This window comes from Heptranchias perlo, chromosome 4 (assembly GCF_035084215.1).
Source record: "Heptranchias perlo isolate sHepPer1 chromosome 4, sHepPer1.hap1, whole genome shotgun sequence".
Taxonomy (NCBI): Eukaryota; Metazoa; Chordata; class Chondrichthyes; order Hexanchiformes; family Hexanchidae; genus Heptranchias; species Heptranchias perlo.
In genome coordinates this window covers 74,714,653-74,732,513 of record NC_090328.1, presented here as the reverse complement: position 1 = coordinate 74,732,513, position 17,861 = coordinate 74,714,653, and the positions used below count along the sequence as shown (strand labels likewise).

At 43.3% G+C, this 17,861-nt stretch overlaps 1 protein-coding gene across 1 annotated transcript in view; it reads left to right on the top strand.

The window, feature by feature from the left end:
- Positions 1 to 13,823: 13,823 nt before the first annotated feature.
- The window catches only part of frmd3 (FERM domain containing 3), a 241,215-nt gene continuing 237,177 nt past the window's right edge, over positions 13,824 to 17,861 (top strand). Inside the window, exon 1 of the mRNA XM_067982208.1 lies at positions 13,824 to 13,952. Within this exon, the coding sequence (XP_067838309.1) occupies positions 13,848 to 13,952 (105 nt within the window). The 5' untranslated portion in view covers positions 13,824 to 13,847. The remainder of the gene's footprint in view (positions 13,953 to 17,861) is intronic.

Genomic DNA, 17,861 nt, shown 5'->3' with positions numbered 1-17,861 from the left:
TGTAAAACTGAAGGATGAGAGGAGAGTAAATTTGGAGGGGCGGAGCAAGACCATGGAGAGATTTGAAGATGAAGTCCAGGGATTTAAATTTAACATACCGGGTGCTAATGTAGGCCCACAAAAACAAGAGTAATAGATAAGTGGGGCTTAGTGCAGGACACAATACAAGCAGCTGCATTTTGGATAAGTTGGAGTTAATGGAGCATTGGCGAAAGAAAGCCAGCAAGAAAGAGTTGGAAAATTGAGCCTGGAGGGACAAAAGCATGAAACAGGGTATCAGAGGCAGAGAGGCTAAGGTAGGGGTGGGGAAGTCATACAATGTTGTAGAGGTAGAAATGAGTGCTCTTGGTGATGAAGAGAATACAGGATTTGAAGCTCAACTCTGAACAGAACACCAAGATTGCACAAGATTTTATTGAACCTGAGCGGCCAGGGAGAGGAATATACAGAGTATGTTATTCATGATTTTGGGCAGGGCAGTCTCAGTGATGTGACATGGGTGGAATTTGGATTCATAGAATCATCGAAAGTTACGGCACAGAAGGAGGCCATTCAGCCCATCGTGTCCGTGCTAGCCGAAAAAGAGCTATCCAGCTTAATCCCACTTTCCAGCACTTGGTCTGTAGCCCTGTAGGTTACGGCATTTCAAGTGCACATCCAAGTACTTTTTAAATGAGTTGAGGGTTTCAGCCTCTACCACCCTTTCAGGCAGTGAGTTCCAGACCCCCACCACCCTCTGGATGAAAACATTTCTCCTCAGCTCCCATCTAGTCCTTCTATCAATTACTTTAAATCTATGCCCTCTGGTCACTGACCCCTCTGCTAAAGGAAATAGGTCCTCTCTATCCACTCTATCTAGGCCCCTCGTAATTTTATACACCTCAATTAAATCACCCCTCAGCCTTCCCTGTTCCAATGAAAACAACCCCAGCCTATCCAATCTTTCCTCATAGCTGAAATTCTCCAGTACTGGCAACATCCTCGTAAATCTCCTCTGTACTCTCTCTAGTGCAACTACATCTTTCCTGTAATGTGGTGATCAGAACTGTATACAGTACTCAAGCTGTGGCCTAACTAGTGCTTCATACACTTCTAGCATAAGCTCCCTGCTTTTATATTCTGTGCTTCGGATAATAAAGTATCCCATATGCCTTTTTAACCACCTTATTTACCTGTCCTGCTACCTTCAGCGATCTGTGGACATGCACTCCAAGGTCCCTCTGTTCCTTTACACCTCTCAGTATCCTCCCATTTATTGTGCATTCCCTTGCCTTGTTTGCCCTCCCCAAATGTATTACCTCACACTTCTCCAGATTGAATTCCATTTGCCACTTTTCTGCCCACCTGACCAGTCCATTGATATCTTTCTGCAGTCTACAGCTTTCCTCCTCACATGGCCAATTTTTGTACCATCTGCAAACTTCTTAATCATGCCCCTTACATTTAGGTCTAAATCATTAATATATACCGCAAAAAGCAAGGGACCTAGTACTGAACCCTGTGAAACCCCACTGGAAACAGCATTCCAGTCACATAACACCCGTCGACCATTACCCTTTGCTTCCTGCCACTGAGCCAAATTTGAATCCAACTTGCCACTTTCCATTGGATTACATGGGCTTTTACTTTTCTGACCAGTCTGCCATGTGGGACCTTGTCAAAAGCCTTGCTAAAATCCATGTAGAATACATCAAACGCGCTACCCTCATCGACCCTTCTTGTTACCACCTCAAAAAATTCAATCAAGTTAGTCAGATACGACCTTCCCGTAACAAATCCATGCTGACTGTCCTTGATTAATCCGTGTCTTTCTAAATGACGATTAATACTGTTCCTCAGAATTGTTTCCAATAATTTGTCCACCACTGAGGTAAGGCTGATCGGTCTGTAATTACTCGGTTTATCCTTTTCTCCCTTTTTAAACAACGGTACAACATTAGCAGTCCTCCAATCCTCTGGCACCACACCTGTAGCCAGAGAAGATTTGAAAATGATGGTCAGAGCCTTTGTTGTTTCCTCCTTTGCTTCTCTTAACAGCCTGGGATACATTTCATCCGGGCCTGACGATTTATCTACTTTTAAAGATGCTAATCCCCTTAATATTTTCTCCTTCACTATGTTTATCCCATCCAATATTTCACACTCCTCCTCCTTAACTACAATATCTGCATCGTCCCCCTCTTTTGTGAAGACAGATGCAAAGCATTCATTAAGAACCATACCCACATCTTCCACTTCCACACATAGGTTACCTTTTTGGTCTCTAATAGGCCCTACTCTTTCCTTAGTTATCTTCTTGCTCTTTATATATTTATAAAACATCTTTTGGGTTTTCCTTGATTTTCAATGTCAGTATTTTTTGATGACCTCTCTTTGCTTTCCTAATCTTTTTAATTTCACCCCTGCACTTTCTATACTCTTTCAGGCTTTCTGTGGTATTGAGCTCTCGGTGTGTGACATAAGCTTTCTTTTTTTGCCTTATCTTACCTTGTATGCTCCTTGACATCCAGGGGGCTCTAGATTTGGCATTCCCACCGTTTTTCTTTGTGGGAACATATTTGCTCTGAACCCTCACTAACTCCCCCTTGACGCCTCCCACAGTTCTGACACTGATTTTACCTTTCAAGTAGCTGTTTCCAGTCCACTTCTGCTAAATCACTTCTTAGCCTAGTAAAGTTTGTCTTTCCCCAATTGAAAACTTTTACTCCTCTTCTATCTTTGTCCTTTTCCATAACTATGTTAAATCTAACTGAATTATGATCACTACCACCAAAATGCTCTCCCAGTGATATTCCTTTCACCTGCCCAGCTTCATTCCCTAAAACTAAGTCCACAACTGCCTCCTCTCTTGACGGGCTTGCTACGTTCTGGCTAAAAAAGATTTCCTGAATGCATTTTAAGGAGGGATTGGAGGGATTCCGACTGGAGAGATGGGCACAGAGCTGTGAAGAATAGGATGATAATTAGAGAGGATCTATGGGTTGAGGTGTGTTTTTTGAGTAAGGGAGCGATAACAGCACTTTTGAAGGATGGATGGTGCCAGTGGATAGGGAACAGTTATCATGTCAATTAACAAGGGTGGTAATTGAATGATCAGAAGTTTGGTGGAGATGGAATCTATGAAGCAGAAGGTGGGTTTGTTTGATGGAAGAGATAAGTTTGGAGAGGGAAATGGGAGATTGAGGACAAACTGGGAAGTTACAGGGGTTGGAGCTGAAATGGTGGGGAGCCTGGGATGCAAGGGGAAAAGAAGGGAAGGAAGCAACAGATACAGTTGCATGGATGGTCTCAATCTTGGGGGGAGAGAGGGGGGGAGGGGAAGGGAGAGGGGAAGGGAGAGGGGGTGGAGCAGGGGGGAGGGCAATGATCAGAGAGGAGGAGCTCTGAGACACCCAGAATAAAAGGTCAGGTTGATCGGGGTAAATAAACAGTAAGTAAAGTAATAATAATGGAGTATCTAAAGGAAGTTTAGAAAAAAAAAGTTTCTAAATGTAATAGATGGGCAGCTGAGACCCATTGCCTGCATTCCTGTGCCATATGGGAACTTCAGGATGCTTCATGTGTTTTGGAGGGCCACATATGCAGGAAATGCCTGCAGCTACTCGAGCTCAAGCTGAGGGTTTCTGAGCTTGAGGGGCAGCTGGAGTCACTGCAGAGCATAAGGGAGTCTGAAGGTTTCCTGGATCATATGTTCCAGGAGGTGATCACCCCATGGCCACAGAGTTCAGGATAGCAAGTAGGTAGGATAGTCCGAAAGGGTAGGAAGAGGCAGGTGGTGCAGGAATCTTCTGGGTGTGTGGCACTCTCAAACCGGTATTCCCAGTGAGGGTGACGACACCTCGAAATAGGGCAGTCCTGAGCATAGCACCAAGTGGCAAAGGACTGCATAGGGGGACACAGTGAAGTGTAGAAATGCAATAGTCGTAGGGGATTCAACAGTCGGGGGGCCAGACAGGTGTTTCTCTGACTGCTGACGTGAGTCCCACATGATGTGTTGCCTCCCTGGTGCCAGGACATCATGGAGAGGGTGCAGAACATTCTGCGGGGGGGAAGAGGAACAGCCAGAAGTTGTGGTCCATGTGGGTTCCAACAACATAGGAAAGGGATGAGGTCCTGTGGTCAGAGTTTCAGGAGCTAGGGAGGAAGTTAAAAAGCAGGACCTCAAAGGTAGTAATTTCTGGATCACTCCCAATGCCACATGCTAGTGAGTACAGAAATAGGAAGTTAAGGCAGGTTAATGCATGGCTAGAGGCATGGTGCAAGAGGGAGGGTTCCAGATTGGGGCATTGGGACTAGTTCTGGGGCAGGAGGGACCTGTTCAAAATGGACAGGTTGCACCGCAACAGAGCTGGGACCAATGTCCTCGCGGGGAGGTTCACTGGTGCTGTGGGGGAGGGTTTAAACTAATTTGGCTGGGGATGGGCATCAGGATGTAGCATTAGAAAGGATAAACAAGGTGCACTAAGGATTGGAGAGACAGATAGCACTAGAGCAAGAAATAGTATGGTGTTAGGTGGGATCAGACTAAGAGAGAGTACAAGAAGGTCTGAGATAGGTTTAGAGTGCATGTGTGTAAACGCACAAAGTGTGATAAATAAGGTTGGTGAACTGCAGGCTCAAATAGCCACATGGGATTATAATGTAGTGGCAATAATGGAGGCCCGGCTCAAAAAAGGACAGGATTGAGTACAAAATATTCCTGGCTACAAGGTGATAAGGAAAGATAGGGAAGGAAAAAAAGGAGGGGGGGGGGTGGTGGCAGTATTGATTAAGGAGAATAGTGCAGTGCTTGAGAGGGAGGATGTACTTGAGGGGTCAAAGACAGAATCTATTTGGTTAGAGTTAAGAAACAATAAAGGTGCCATTACACTATGGGTGTGTTCTATAGGCCACCAACTAGTGGGAAGGATATAGTGGAGCAAATTTGCAGAGAAATTAAAGAGAGGTGCAAGAACTATAGAGTAGTGATAACGGGGGACTATCCTAATATAGACTGGGATAGTAATAGTGTAAAGGGCAAAGAGGGGGAGGAATTTCTGAAGTGTGCGCAGGAGAATTTTCTTGATCAGTATGTTTCTGGCCCAATGAGGCAGGAGGCATTGCTGGATCTAAGGGAATGAAGTGGGTCAAGCGGGGCAAGTGTCAGCGGGGGAACAGTGATCATAGTATCATAAGGTTTAGATTAGTAATGGAAAGGGACAAGGATCAATCTGGAGTAAAAATACTTAAGTGGAGGAGGGCCAATTTCAGTGGGTTGAGTACGGATCTGGCCCGGGTAAATTGGAATCAAAGATTGGCAGGTAAAACTGTAATTGAACAACGGGCGGCCTTTAAAGGGGAGGTGGTTTGGGTACAGTCTAGGTACATTCCCACGAAGGGGAAAAGTAAGGCAACTAAAGCCAGAGCTCCCTGGATGATGAAAGAGATAGAGAATAAGATGAAGCAGAAAAAGGGGATGTATGACCAATATCAGGTTGATAATACAAGTAAGAACCAGGCTGAATATAGAAAATACAGAAGGGAAGTGAAAAAGGAAATAAGAGGGGCAAAGAGAGAGTATGAGAATAGACTGGCAACTAACATAAAAGGGAATCCAAAAGTCTTCCATAGGCATGCATACACGTAGTAAGAGGAGGGGTGGGGCTGATTAAGGACCAAAAAGAAGATCTACGCATGGAGGCAGAGGGCATGGCTGAGGTACTAAATGAGTACTCTGCATCTGTCTTTACCAAGGAAGAAGATGCTGCCAAAGTCACAGTAAAAGAGGAGGTAGTTGAGATCTGGATGGGCTAAAAATTGATAATGAGAAGGTACTAGAAAGGCTAGCTGAAGTTAAATAGAAAAGTCATCCGGTCTGGATGGGATGCATCCTAGGTTGCTGAGAGAAGTAAGGGTGGAAATTGTGGAGGTGCTGGCCATAATCTTCCAATCCTCCTTAAATATGGGGGTGGTGCCAGAGGACTGGAGAATTCCAAATGTTACACCCTTGTTCAAAAAAGGGTGTAAGGATAAATCCGGCAACTACAGGCCAGTCAGTTTAACCTCGGTGGTGGGGAAGCTTTTAGAAACGATAATCCATGACAAAATTAATAGTTACTTGGACAAGTGTGGGTTAATAAAGGAAAGCCAGCACAGATTTGTTAAAGTCAAATTGTATTTAAGTAACTTTTTTGGGTTTTTTGATGAGGTAACAGAAAGGCTTGATGAGGGCAATACGGTTGATGTTGTGTATATGGAATTTCAAAAGGCATTTGATAAAGCGCCACATAATGGGTTTGTCAGCAAAATTGAAGCCCATGGAATAAAAGGGGCAATGGCAGCATGGATACAAAATTAGCTAAGTGACAGGAAACAGAGAGTAGTGGTGAACGGTTATTTTTCAGACTGGAGGAAGGTATACAGTGATCGGTATTAGGACCACTGCTTTTTTTAGATATATATTAATGACTTGGACTTCGGTGTACAGGGCACAATTTCAAAATTTGCAGATGTCACATAACTTGTAAGTGTAGTAAACAATGAGTAGGACAGTAATAGACTTCAAGAGGACATAGACAGGCTGGTGGAATGGGCGGACACATGGCAGATGAAATTTAATGCAGAGAAGTGTGAAGGATACATTCTGGCAGGAAGAATGAGGAGAGGCAATATAAACTAAATGGTACAATTCTAAAGTGGGTGCAGGAACAGGGAGACCTGGGGGTATATGTGCACAAATTGTTGATGGTGGCAGGGCAGGTTGAGAAAGCGGTTAAAAAATCATACGGGAACTTGGGCTTTATAAATAGAGGTATAGAGTACAAAAGTAAGGAAGTTATGCTAAACCCTTATAAAACACTGGTTCGGCCACAACTGGAGTATTGGGTCCAATTCTGGGCACCGCACTTTAGGAAGGATGTGAAGGCCTTAGAGAGGGTACAGAATAGATTTACTAGAATGGTTCCAGGGATGAGGGTCTTCAGTTATGTGGATAGACTGGAGAAGCTGGGGTTGTTCTCCCTAGAGCAGCGAAGGTTAAGAGGAGATTTGATAGAAGTGCTCAAAATCATGAGGAGTTTAGATAAAGTAAATAAAGAGAAACTGTTCCCATTGGCGGATGGGTCGAGAACTAGAGGACACAGATTTAAGGTGATTGGCAAAAGAACCAAAGGTGACATAAGGGAAAAACTTTTTTACGCAATGAGTAGTTATGATCTGAAATGCGCAGCCTGAAAAGGTGGTAGAAGCAGATTCAATCGTGGCTTTCAAAAAGAAATTGGATAAATACTTGAAGGGAAAAAATTTGCAGGGCTACGGGAAAAGATTAGGGGAATGGGATTAACTGGATTGCTCTTACAAAGAGCCAGCTCTATGGGCTGAATGGCCTCCTTCTGTGCTGTAACCATTCTATGATCCTATGCTCGAAAATAATGGATGTGAGGAATGATTTATTAGGTTGACACTGGCAGTAATATCATGGTGGGTGCTGGGAATTAGGGAATGAAGTCATGAGGGAGCTAGTGGAAAGTTTTTTCCATTGGCAAATAGTGAGGTCACGGGATTGAGGGACAATAGGGGAATGTAAGGGATATGAGGAAGTGGTCAGAGATTACCTTATCGATGATCAGAACATCAGATGCAGAGAGGTCACAAAAAATGACAAGGCCCCATGGGTGGCTGTAGGTATGGTCTGGGTTTGAACCGGGGCCCTTCCTAATCTGTATCTCTGTTACTGATCGGATAAATTTGTTGAGATGGATATTGCTTGCTGTAGAGTATACAAGGTAATACAATTAATATTCATAATGTTATGTAACTTATCCTCAATAATTGATGAGGAGGAAAAGTAATTATATTTCTTCCTTTTTGCCTTTTCTGTCTCCCTTTCCCCCTTTTGGATTTTCTACAATTCTTCCTACATATTTCCAACCTTTTCCCCATCTTCTCTGCTATTCTGCCTTTTCTAGATCCTTCCTCCTCGGATGATTTGCTGCCACTTTTGTTAAATGCTTCTCTGTAACTGGCTTCTAAAAACCCCGTGGTGACTACTCTTATCCTGCATAGAATTATCCACTTCTGCTTGATGCTTCACTCTGATGGTGCAGCAAAAATTAGGATTTTGCTATATGAGGAATCATGACTGCCTTCCTGCATCCTACCATTTGGTGGTGCAGTCCTTTCACTACCCAGTTTTATCCATTTTTAATTAATGGACAGATCCTCCAGAATTCTTTTAGAATAATACTCTACCTTATTTAGGCTAAAATTCAGTGTCACTGAGCAGAGATGGATTGAGGTTCAAGTCTAGTTCTGTTCAGTTTCTGATCTGAGTGGCACTGAACAGGAAGTTGTTGAGCAAAGTTGCAGCAGGGAGAAGAAAAAAATCTTCACATGCTCCTCCTGACCTCACAAAATTTGATTCCTGCAATGCCCGACCCTCTATGACTCTCCTTTAAGATCACCTCCCCCCTTCCCTTAACTTACCTGGGCTCCGTGGCGGAGATACCCTATTTCCTGCCCCTTCTGATTGGCAAGCAATTCAAACACACATGTAGCACGGTGACAGAATGTTAATGAGGTCTGACCATCAAAATTGGTTGGGCCTTGGATCGATTCCACGGGGCGAGCAACGAGCTCACTCCGGCCACTCCCAAACCAAGAGACAGTCATATGAAAATCCATGCCAATCATTGTTAATCAACTGCTTGCAAAATATATGTAAGATGTTTTAAACAGAAGCATGTACTTTATTCATTGCATTGGTGACAATGATATCAAGCCTTTCAATAATCTGTGCAAACTGTTAGAGAAACAAAGTGAAAGTAATCAAAATTCTAGAAACTTTCTGTGCAGTACTATACATGGACACCATGTGAATTTCTGTCATTTCTTCAGCTTGGTGCAGATACTGACTCAAATTTACTTAGGCTTGAATGGTTAAAGTGATTTAAATGTTCTTTTTGCGTCACACAATAACAGGTAAGGCCAGCAAGTGTGCCTTGTTATTACACTCTGTGGTGAAGGGGACTGAAACACTTTATGGCATGTTGCCGTAACTAGGCAATGCAGATGTTGGGGGAGGAACAGAGAGAATGGAAAGCTACAATTTCCGATGGAGACAGATTAGAGTAAGGGGAGTAATGAAATTGAGGCAGCCAATGTAACAGTGGCAGTTCTCCATGACAAAGTCGAGAAAAGGCAAGAGGCTGGAGGGTGGTGTCCAGGAGGATCAAAAATGCTAGAAACAGCACCGAGGTCAGATTAAACTGGGGGGAGCATCCTTGCTAAAAAGAAGGTACAGAGGGTAAGGCAAGAAAGAAAGAACTTGCATTTATATTGCGCCTTTCACAACCTCAGGACGTCCCAAAGCGCTTTACAGCCAATCAAGTAGTTTTTGAAGTGTAGTCACTATTGTAATGTAGGAAACACAGCAGCCAATTTGCACACAGCAAGATCCCACAAACAGGAATGAGAGGATGACCAGATAATCTGATTTAGTGATGTTGGTTGAGGAAAAGATATTGCTAGGACATAGGGGAGAATTCTCTTGCTCTTCTAATAGTGCATTGGAATTTTTACGTCGACCTAGAGAGCAGGCGTGGCCTGAGTTTAACATTTCATCTGAAACACGGCACCTCTGACAATGCAGTACTTCCTCAGTACTGCAATGAAATGTCAGCTTACATTATGTGCTCAAGCCTCTGGAGTGGGACTTGAACACAGGGTAGCACTCCCACCTTTTGACTCAGGTGGGAGTGCTACCACTGAGCCATGGCTGACCCAGCAAGGCTGGGGCAAAAGAGCTCAGTATCATGTTAAGCTTGGAATTTGTTGAGGTGGGGGCATAGAGGGGATGAAACTACTGATGACCTATTGTTCAGGATCAGAAAGGGAAAATGAGGGGATGGTGAAGATCTGCCAAGGAATGAGGTTAGGAGACATAGGGTCATAATAAAGTGAATGGAAAAAGGGATCGGATACAGAAGTTACTTGAGCTTCTAGTTCTTGTTACCTGAAAGTAAGAAAAAATGCTTTTTTATTGAAGCAATGGATGAGATGAAGGACAGCTATGACACAGATTTAGCCGATGCTGCTGAAAAGAGAGGTCAAGACCGTGCATGTGGTAGTGCATGGTTGAAAGGGTTGACTGCATGCAACGTTGACAGCAGTTTCTTTAGATTTAGATTGTGCATGCTGTTTATTAAACCATCCTCCTCCACAGCTGAATTAGAGAAATCACTGCCAATTTAGCTGCTGAAAATTATGGGAGGAGTATTATTTATAGTTATCATCTGAAGGGGTAACTTTAGGAGTCCAAAATTATGGGCAGCAGCTAGATTCCCCACCAGCAGCATGGACTCATAAAATTGATTACTTGTTTTCTTTCATTTCTGCAACAGATTTGAATTGCATAAAGTTGTCTGCAGCAAAACTATGAGAACTTGCCATTTTGGGTTCTTTAAATGAAGGAAGGGCAATTAACATTTTATTTGCAACAAGAGGAAATTTGTTTTAAATGTAACAAAGGGAAAGCTTAAAGGGGGAGGAAAAATAATTATTTTATGCTAGCAGATCTCATGTGGCTTCGCTCATGGTGATAGGATTTTTAATAAAATGTGGGACCAAGGTGTTACTCTTGGCTCAGTGGTAGCTAGCACTCTCTCTTCTGAGACAGAAAGTCATGGGTTCAAGCCCGGAATCTAGGCTGATACTTCAGTGCCTAGGGAGTGCTTTAGAGATGCTGTCTTTTGGATAAGACATTAAACCAAGACCCTGTTTGTCCTCTCAGGTGGATGTAAAAGATCCCATGGCACTATTTGAAGAACAGGGTAGTTCTCTTCATGTCCTGGCCAACATTTATCCCTCAACCAATGACACTAAAATAGATTATCTGGTCATTTGTCTCATTGTTGTCTGTGGGACCTCACTGTGCACAACTTGGCTGCCACGTTTTCTATACTACAACAGTGACTGCACTTCAAAAGGTACTTCATTGGCTGTAAAGCGTTTGGGGTGTCCTGAGGATGTGAAAAGCGCTAAATAAGTGCAAGTTATTTCTTTCTTTCTTATCAAGTGATGGAGAAAATGTGAAAGGGAAAGTGTTACAGGAAGCGTGAGACTTGCAAAAAGTACATGCTAAATAGATTACTACCAGTGCATTGCCCACAGCCAGTTGATTTATATAAGTTCTTTTATATAAAAGAGGGTGACAAGAGTTGGGAGAAACTCACTCCATGGCATCACCTACTGACCTGAGTTCACAACTGCATTGTTATAAGCAACTATTTACATACATGATTCTTTTCTACATTTCCATATATAATTCCAATGTTAAATGACATTGAAGTGTGACCAAAAATTCTAACAAATAGAAGCTGTACAGGAAGTGCGTGCATACACAAGATTTTTTATAATATATACTATTCAATCTCCTGTGGTGTTGCACACAATAGTCAGAGAAAATGGTCTCTCTTTTACCTGTCTCTCTCCATCTCTTCTCTTCTGCTTATCTCTATCTTTCTGTTCTGCTTTCCTCTCCCTGACTTGTTTTTTCTTCTCTCTGTCCTCTTGTCTTCTTTCTCTGTTGTTTCCCTCTTTCCTTTTGAGATGGTGGGTGGCATGATGTAGTGTGGTGGAGAAAGGAGGCATCAATGACTACAGGCTGCATGTGGAGTGGGAGTTATGGGGAAAATGTGGCTCCCTTCCCATCCCCTCTCCAAATCACTTATGCTTTCCCCACCTCCAAGTGTCTCCTACCTCTTCACCTTCCCACTACACCTCTCTTCCGTACCACCCCTTCACTCCCATTACTACCCCAATCCTCCTTTGAACTAACCACTCAACCCATGTATCCTCTCTCCCATTGCTTAGCTGTCACTCACCTCACCCTTGATGCTCCATCCACTCTCCCCTTATTCACACTCCCTCCCTCCCAAGGATGAGAAGCCAGATGCCCCCTTACCCTCAACCTACTTCCCTCCTCCATGTTCCCTTCCTATCTGATTTCCCCAAAGGGGGTTTGTTTACTTTCAAAATTCAATTCACTTGGTTCTTTAAAAGGAAATCAAATTAGAATGAAGAGAATCCGTGTGCGCCTCACTCTCTCATATGTATTGACAATTAGTATCACTGCCTCACAAGTGTTAGAGCATTTACCTTTTCTAACTGTCAACAAAACACTGGTAAGATAATTAGTTGGCTTCAAAATATAACTTTTTTTTGTAAATTGAAATAACATTACCATGAAGATAGACACTATGGGGTACATTTTCAACCAGAATTGCAGATCAGCTGCCCATTAAAGAAGCCGCCCAATTTTTATTTCAATAGTAATAAAAATCAGACCGTTTTCTATAACGGTGGCCAATTTGTAACATCAGTTTTATGCCCAGGCAATAATTGAAAATCTACTCCCATCACTCTCTCAGTCTACTCTACATTCTGATGTTTATAAAACACAAAACAAAAGCTACAACTGTGTGTAATATGTCATTTTTTCCTCACTCTCTCTTACACACACCATCTATTTTTTAAAAAAAGTCAATATGAACTTCGCCTAAATAAAGCTTTTGAAATTTGTCCTCTATTTTTTTGTCAAGTAATTTTGAAAAACAAAAGAGCAAAGACTGCTCGAAACTAAAGAAATTTTATAAATACAGCTGCCTAACAGCATTGATGCATCCTAGGAAATTAGGTACAATATTTGGACGAGAAATGCATTCTCTCAATAGATGCTGCCTGACCTGTTGAGTGTTTCCAGCGTTTTCTGTTTAAAAAAGATATTTAGTTGCACGGGGACAGTGTCCGACGGGAAAGCCAGATAACTGGAGGGACAGGGCAGAGGGAAGAACAGGGCTAACCAGCGAGCAAATAACTCAGTGCAGATACCACCATCAGTAATCGTTTAGCTCGGGTGGGGTCTCTCCCGGCCCCAGGTCTGTCACTTCCATCATCTACAAGGATCTATTTATTAAACCGAGCACAGTGCTTGCTGTCTGCATCTAACACATATAAGGAAAAATCAATGCAAAAAAAATGCATTCAATGGATAATGTACCATTTTCAACATTTTCCTTCGGAGCTTGCCACAAAGAATTCCCTTTATCTCGCTCTCGCGACTTCCTTTTTCTTGTTCCTGTTAAGTAGATCTCCAACAAAGTAAAAATGTAACATTGTAATGATTACAGAAAGCATCAAAGTATGCATGCAAGTGTAGGGCATAACCTCGATAGCTTCGACAAACAACATGCGAGCAGAGAGCATTTATATGAATGTAGGAAGAGCTATAGCATCACTTCGCTGCTCTTTATTGTCCCCCGCGACGCGTGTGTGCTCGCGCACCACCTGCTGGAGCGCGCGTGCTGGTGAGGTGTGCGCAGAGCGCTGTGATTGGCTGAGTCCTGGATCCGGGGGCCGGGGCCGGGGTCGCGCGTGCCATTCCTTGTGTGCGCGCGTGTGGTGAGCGAGGTGGAGCTTGAGATCGGCACAGCGGGTCGATGCAACACAGAGCATCTTTCCAGCCGGCACACTTAACAGCAGCTTGCATATACAACGAACAATGTTTGACTTGTAGGGTAGTGTTATTTAGCAAGGGAAAAAAAAAACACTTTTTTTTTCAAATTCTGTCGTTGGAGTTTCCATGGTTGCTGTTTATTTTCGTCTTGCTGTGTAAATGTCAGCGAAATCTTGAATGAACGTATGAGACAGAGCGAGACTTCGCTTGACGCAGTCAGTGTTCTTCTCCATGTGCTAGTGTTTTCTTTATAATACGATACACACCCAAGGTTTTTGCAGTTTAGTTGAGAGATGTTTGCTTTCGAGACTGACGGCTCCTTATGATTGATTAAAAAGAGGGAGAAGGAGGAAGAATGAAAATGCTCCGCTTTCGCAGTTCAAGTATCAAGTCGTTAAGCCAAGAGATCAAATCTACAATCAGACTGCTGGATGACACTGAGCTACCTTGTATTATCCAGGTACAGTAACGGGGCTGATAGGTTTAATATTTAAAAATCCTGCCACAAATAAATTACTTTAAAGGTTCTTATATGATGGGAGAGGTTTTCTATTTGAAACATCAGTGATGTTTGTTTTTTCGGCAGTATTCTCTGAACATTTTTGTTTTTTATTCTCTCGTGATAAGGTAATCTTTGTCTGAAATACCTTTGTTACACAGTAAACTGAAAATGCACGACAGATAATCATTATGATGCTATTGAAATAGGTTGAAGACTCGGATACTCCCCCCCCCCCCCACCATGAATTTTACTACAGAGTGACGATGACTAAATTATTATTACAACGTTGTTGCCACCGAAACATCAGCGATTAATTATTGCTATTGATAATTAATTGATATGCTATATGATCAGGATACATTTACTGATACCAGCTGTCGCCCTGTCTGAAAATGTGTGTTTTTTAAAAAATGGAGAAAATAATATTTGTATGTGGTGTGTGGGGACACACGTGGTTTTTACTGGGTTTACGGTGAAGATCCAATTTGAATAATATTTTAAATCTTTCGATTCCCAGAGGCTGGCTAGAATGGTTGAGTGTGTAAGATTTGTTTCATGTTTGCCTATTGTGCTTTATTTACAACACGTGAATTTCATTCCAGTGCCCTCTGATCTATGTGATGAGCTCTAAGTTTAAAATAAATACATTTATTTAATATATACTGTTCTGCCAAAATTTACCGATGCTGAAATGAATATTGTGCAGTCACACTAATGAATCGGTTTTCATTTAAGCGTCGAATCACATTACATACATTTTATAAGTTTCATGTTTATTTCAATTTCATCACATTATTGAAAGCAAACACTCATGTATTTAGAATTATTTTCTCATTTGTCTTATTGCATTTTGGCAAAATTCATTGGTTTATATTACTCACGATATCCCATTTTGTAGAAAATTGACTTACCTGAAAGATACAGTTCCACAGGTTTTGATTGGGCATGCTTTTTAAATCCATGCCAGCTAACAGAAATGACATAGAACTTCATGTTCATTTATTTGAGATAATAGTCTTACCATCCACCGTGAGTAGATTAAACTAGGAATAATTGATTAATCAAACACTTTGTATCCTTGTCATTGCAAATTAGTATAATTCCTAATCAACATTCTAGAGTGCTTTGCTTAACATGGCTTTTTTGTGATTCTTAGCCATCGTTGTAGTTACTTTTGTAAATTCTACAGTTGATCTCCCAAAGGTAGCCTGGAGCTGGGTTGTTCATTGGTATTCTGATACACAAGTGCCAGCATCAAAATGGGTCAGGGTTCCTTTTCACAGTATCATTCAGATGAGAATTCAATTATCTCAACTGGCTTCCAGTGTCTGACTATGACTAGGAAGCGTTTTCTAATCTTCACACAGATCCATGGCCCTTATTTTTTTTTAATGCACAGATTAACACTATTTGTCTGAAGGAAATATTTCTTGAAAGACACAAAGTGATAATTTCTTTACACTGCTGCTTTTTTATTTTTATGCATTCAGACCAAACATAGCATTTGTGTGGAATGACTCAGTGGGTGAATAGAGCTAGAATATACAGAAATGCAGTTTCTCTCTTTTAATTCATTCTTGAGATATGGGTGTTGCTGGCAAGGCCGGCACTTATTGGTCCATCCCTAGTTGCTCTGAGAAGGTGGTGGTGGGCCTTCTTGAACCGCTGCAGTCTTCCTTACTAACATCTGGGGACTTGTGCCAAAATTGGGAGAGCTGTCCCACAGAGTAGTCAAGCAACAGCCTGACATAGCCATACTCACAGAATCATACCTTTCAGCCAACGTCCCAGACTCTTCCATCACCATCCCTGGGTATGTCCTGTCCCACCGGCAGGACAGACCCACCAGAGGTGGCGGTACAGTGATATACAGTCAGGAGGGAGTAGCCCTGGGAGTCCTCAACATTGACTCTGGACCCCATTAAATCTCATGGCATCAGGTCAAACATGGGCAAGGAAACCTCCTGCTGATTACCACCTACCGTCCTCCCTCAGCTGATGAATCAGTCCTCCTCCATGTTGAGCACCACTTGGAGGAAGCACTGAGGGTAGCAAGGGCACAAAATGTACTCTGGGTGGGGGACTTCAATGTCCATCACCAAGAGTGGCTTGGTAGCACCACTACTGACCGAGCTGGCCGAGTACTGAAGGACATAGCTGCTAGACTGGGCCTGTGGCAGGTGGTAAGCGAACCAACACGAGGGAAAAACTTACTTGACCTCGTCCTCACCAAACTACCTGTCGCAAATACATCTGTCCATGACAGTATTGGTAGGAGTGACCACCGCACAGTCCTCGTGGAGATGAAGTCCCGTCTTCACACTGAGGACACCATCCAACGTGTTGTGTGGCACTACCACCGTGCTAAATGGGATAGATTCAGAACAGACCTAGCAGCTCAAAACTGGGCATCCATGAGGCGCTGTGGGCCATCAGCAGCAGCAGAATTGTATTCCACCACAATCTGTAACCTCATGGCCCGGCATATTCCTCACTCTACCATTACCAACAAGCCAGGGGATCAACCCTGGTTCAATGAGAAGTGTAGAAGAGCATGCCAGGAGCAGCACCAGGCGTACCTAAAAATGAGCTGCCAACCTGGTGAAGCTACAGCTCAGGACTACATGCATGCTAAACAGCGGAAGCAACGTGCTATAGACAGAGCTAAGCGATTCCACAACCAACGGATCAGATCAAAGCTCTGCAGTCCTGCCACATCCAGTCGTGAATGGTGGTGGACAATTAAACAACTAACGGGAGGAGGAGGCTCTGCAAACATCCCCATCCTCAATGATGGCGGAGTCCAGCACATGAGTGCAAAAGACAAGGCTGAAGCATTTGCAACCATCTTCAGCCAGAAGTGCCGAGAGGATGATCCATCTCGGCCTCCTCCCGATATCCCCGCCATCACAGAAGCCAGTCTTCGGCCAATTCGATTCACTCCACGTGATATCAAGAAACGGCTGAGTGCACTGGATACAGCAAAGGCTATGGGCCCCGACAACATCCCAGCTGTAGTGCTGAAGACTTGTGCTCCAGAACTAGCTGCGCCTCTAGCCAAGCTGTTCCAGTATAGCTACAACACTGGCATCTACCCGACAATGTGGAAAATTGCCCAGGTATGTCCTGTCCACAAAAAGCAGGACAAATCCAATCTGGCCAATTACCGCCCCATCAGTCTACTCTCATTCATCAGCAAAGTGATGGAAGGTGTCATCGACAGTGCTATCAAGCGGCACTTACTCACCAATAACCTGCTCACCGATGCTCAGTTTGGGTTCCGCCAGGACCACTCGGCTCCAGACCTCATTACAGCGTTGGTCCAAACATGGACAAAAGAGCTGAATTCCAGAGGTGAGGTGAGAGTGACTGCCCTTGACATCAAGGCAGCATTTGACCGAGTGTGGCACCAAGGAGCCCTAGTAAAATTGAAGTCAATGGGAATCAGGGGGAAAACTCTCCAGTGGCTGGAGTCATACCTAGCACAAAGGAAGATGTTAGTGGTTGTTGGAGGCCAATCATCTCAGCCCCAGGACATTACTGCAGGAGTTCCTCAGGGCAGTGTGCTAGGCCCAACCATCTTCAGCTGCTTCATCAATGACCTTCCCTCCATCATAAGGTCAGAAATGGGGATGTTCGCTGATGACTGCACAGTGTTCAGTTCCATTCGCAACCCCTCAAATAATGAAGCAGTCCGAGCCCGCATGCAGCAAGACCTGGACAACATCTAGGCTTGGGCTCATAAGTGGCAAGTAACATTCGCGCCAGATAAGTGCCAGGCAATGACCATCTCCAACAAGAGAGAGTCTAACCACCTCCCCCTGACATTCAACGGCATTACCATCACCGAATCCCCCACCATCAACA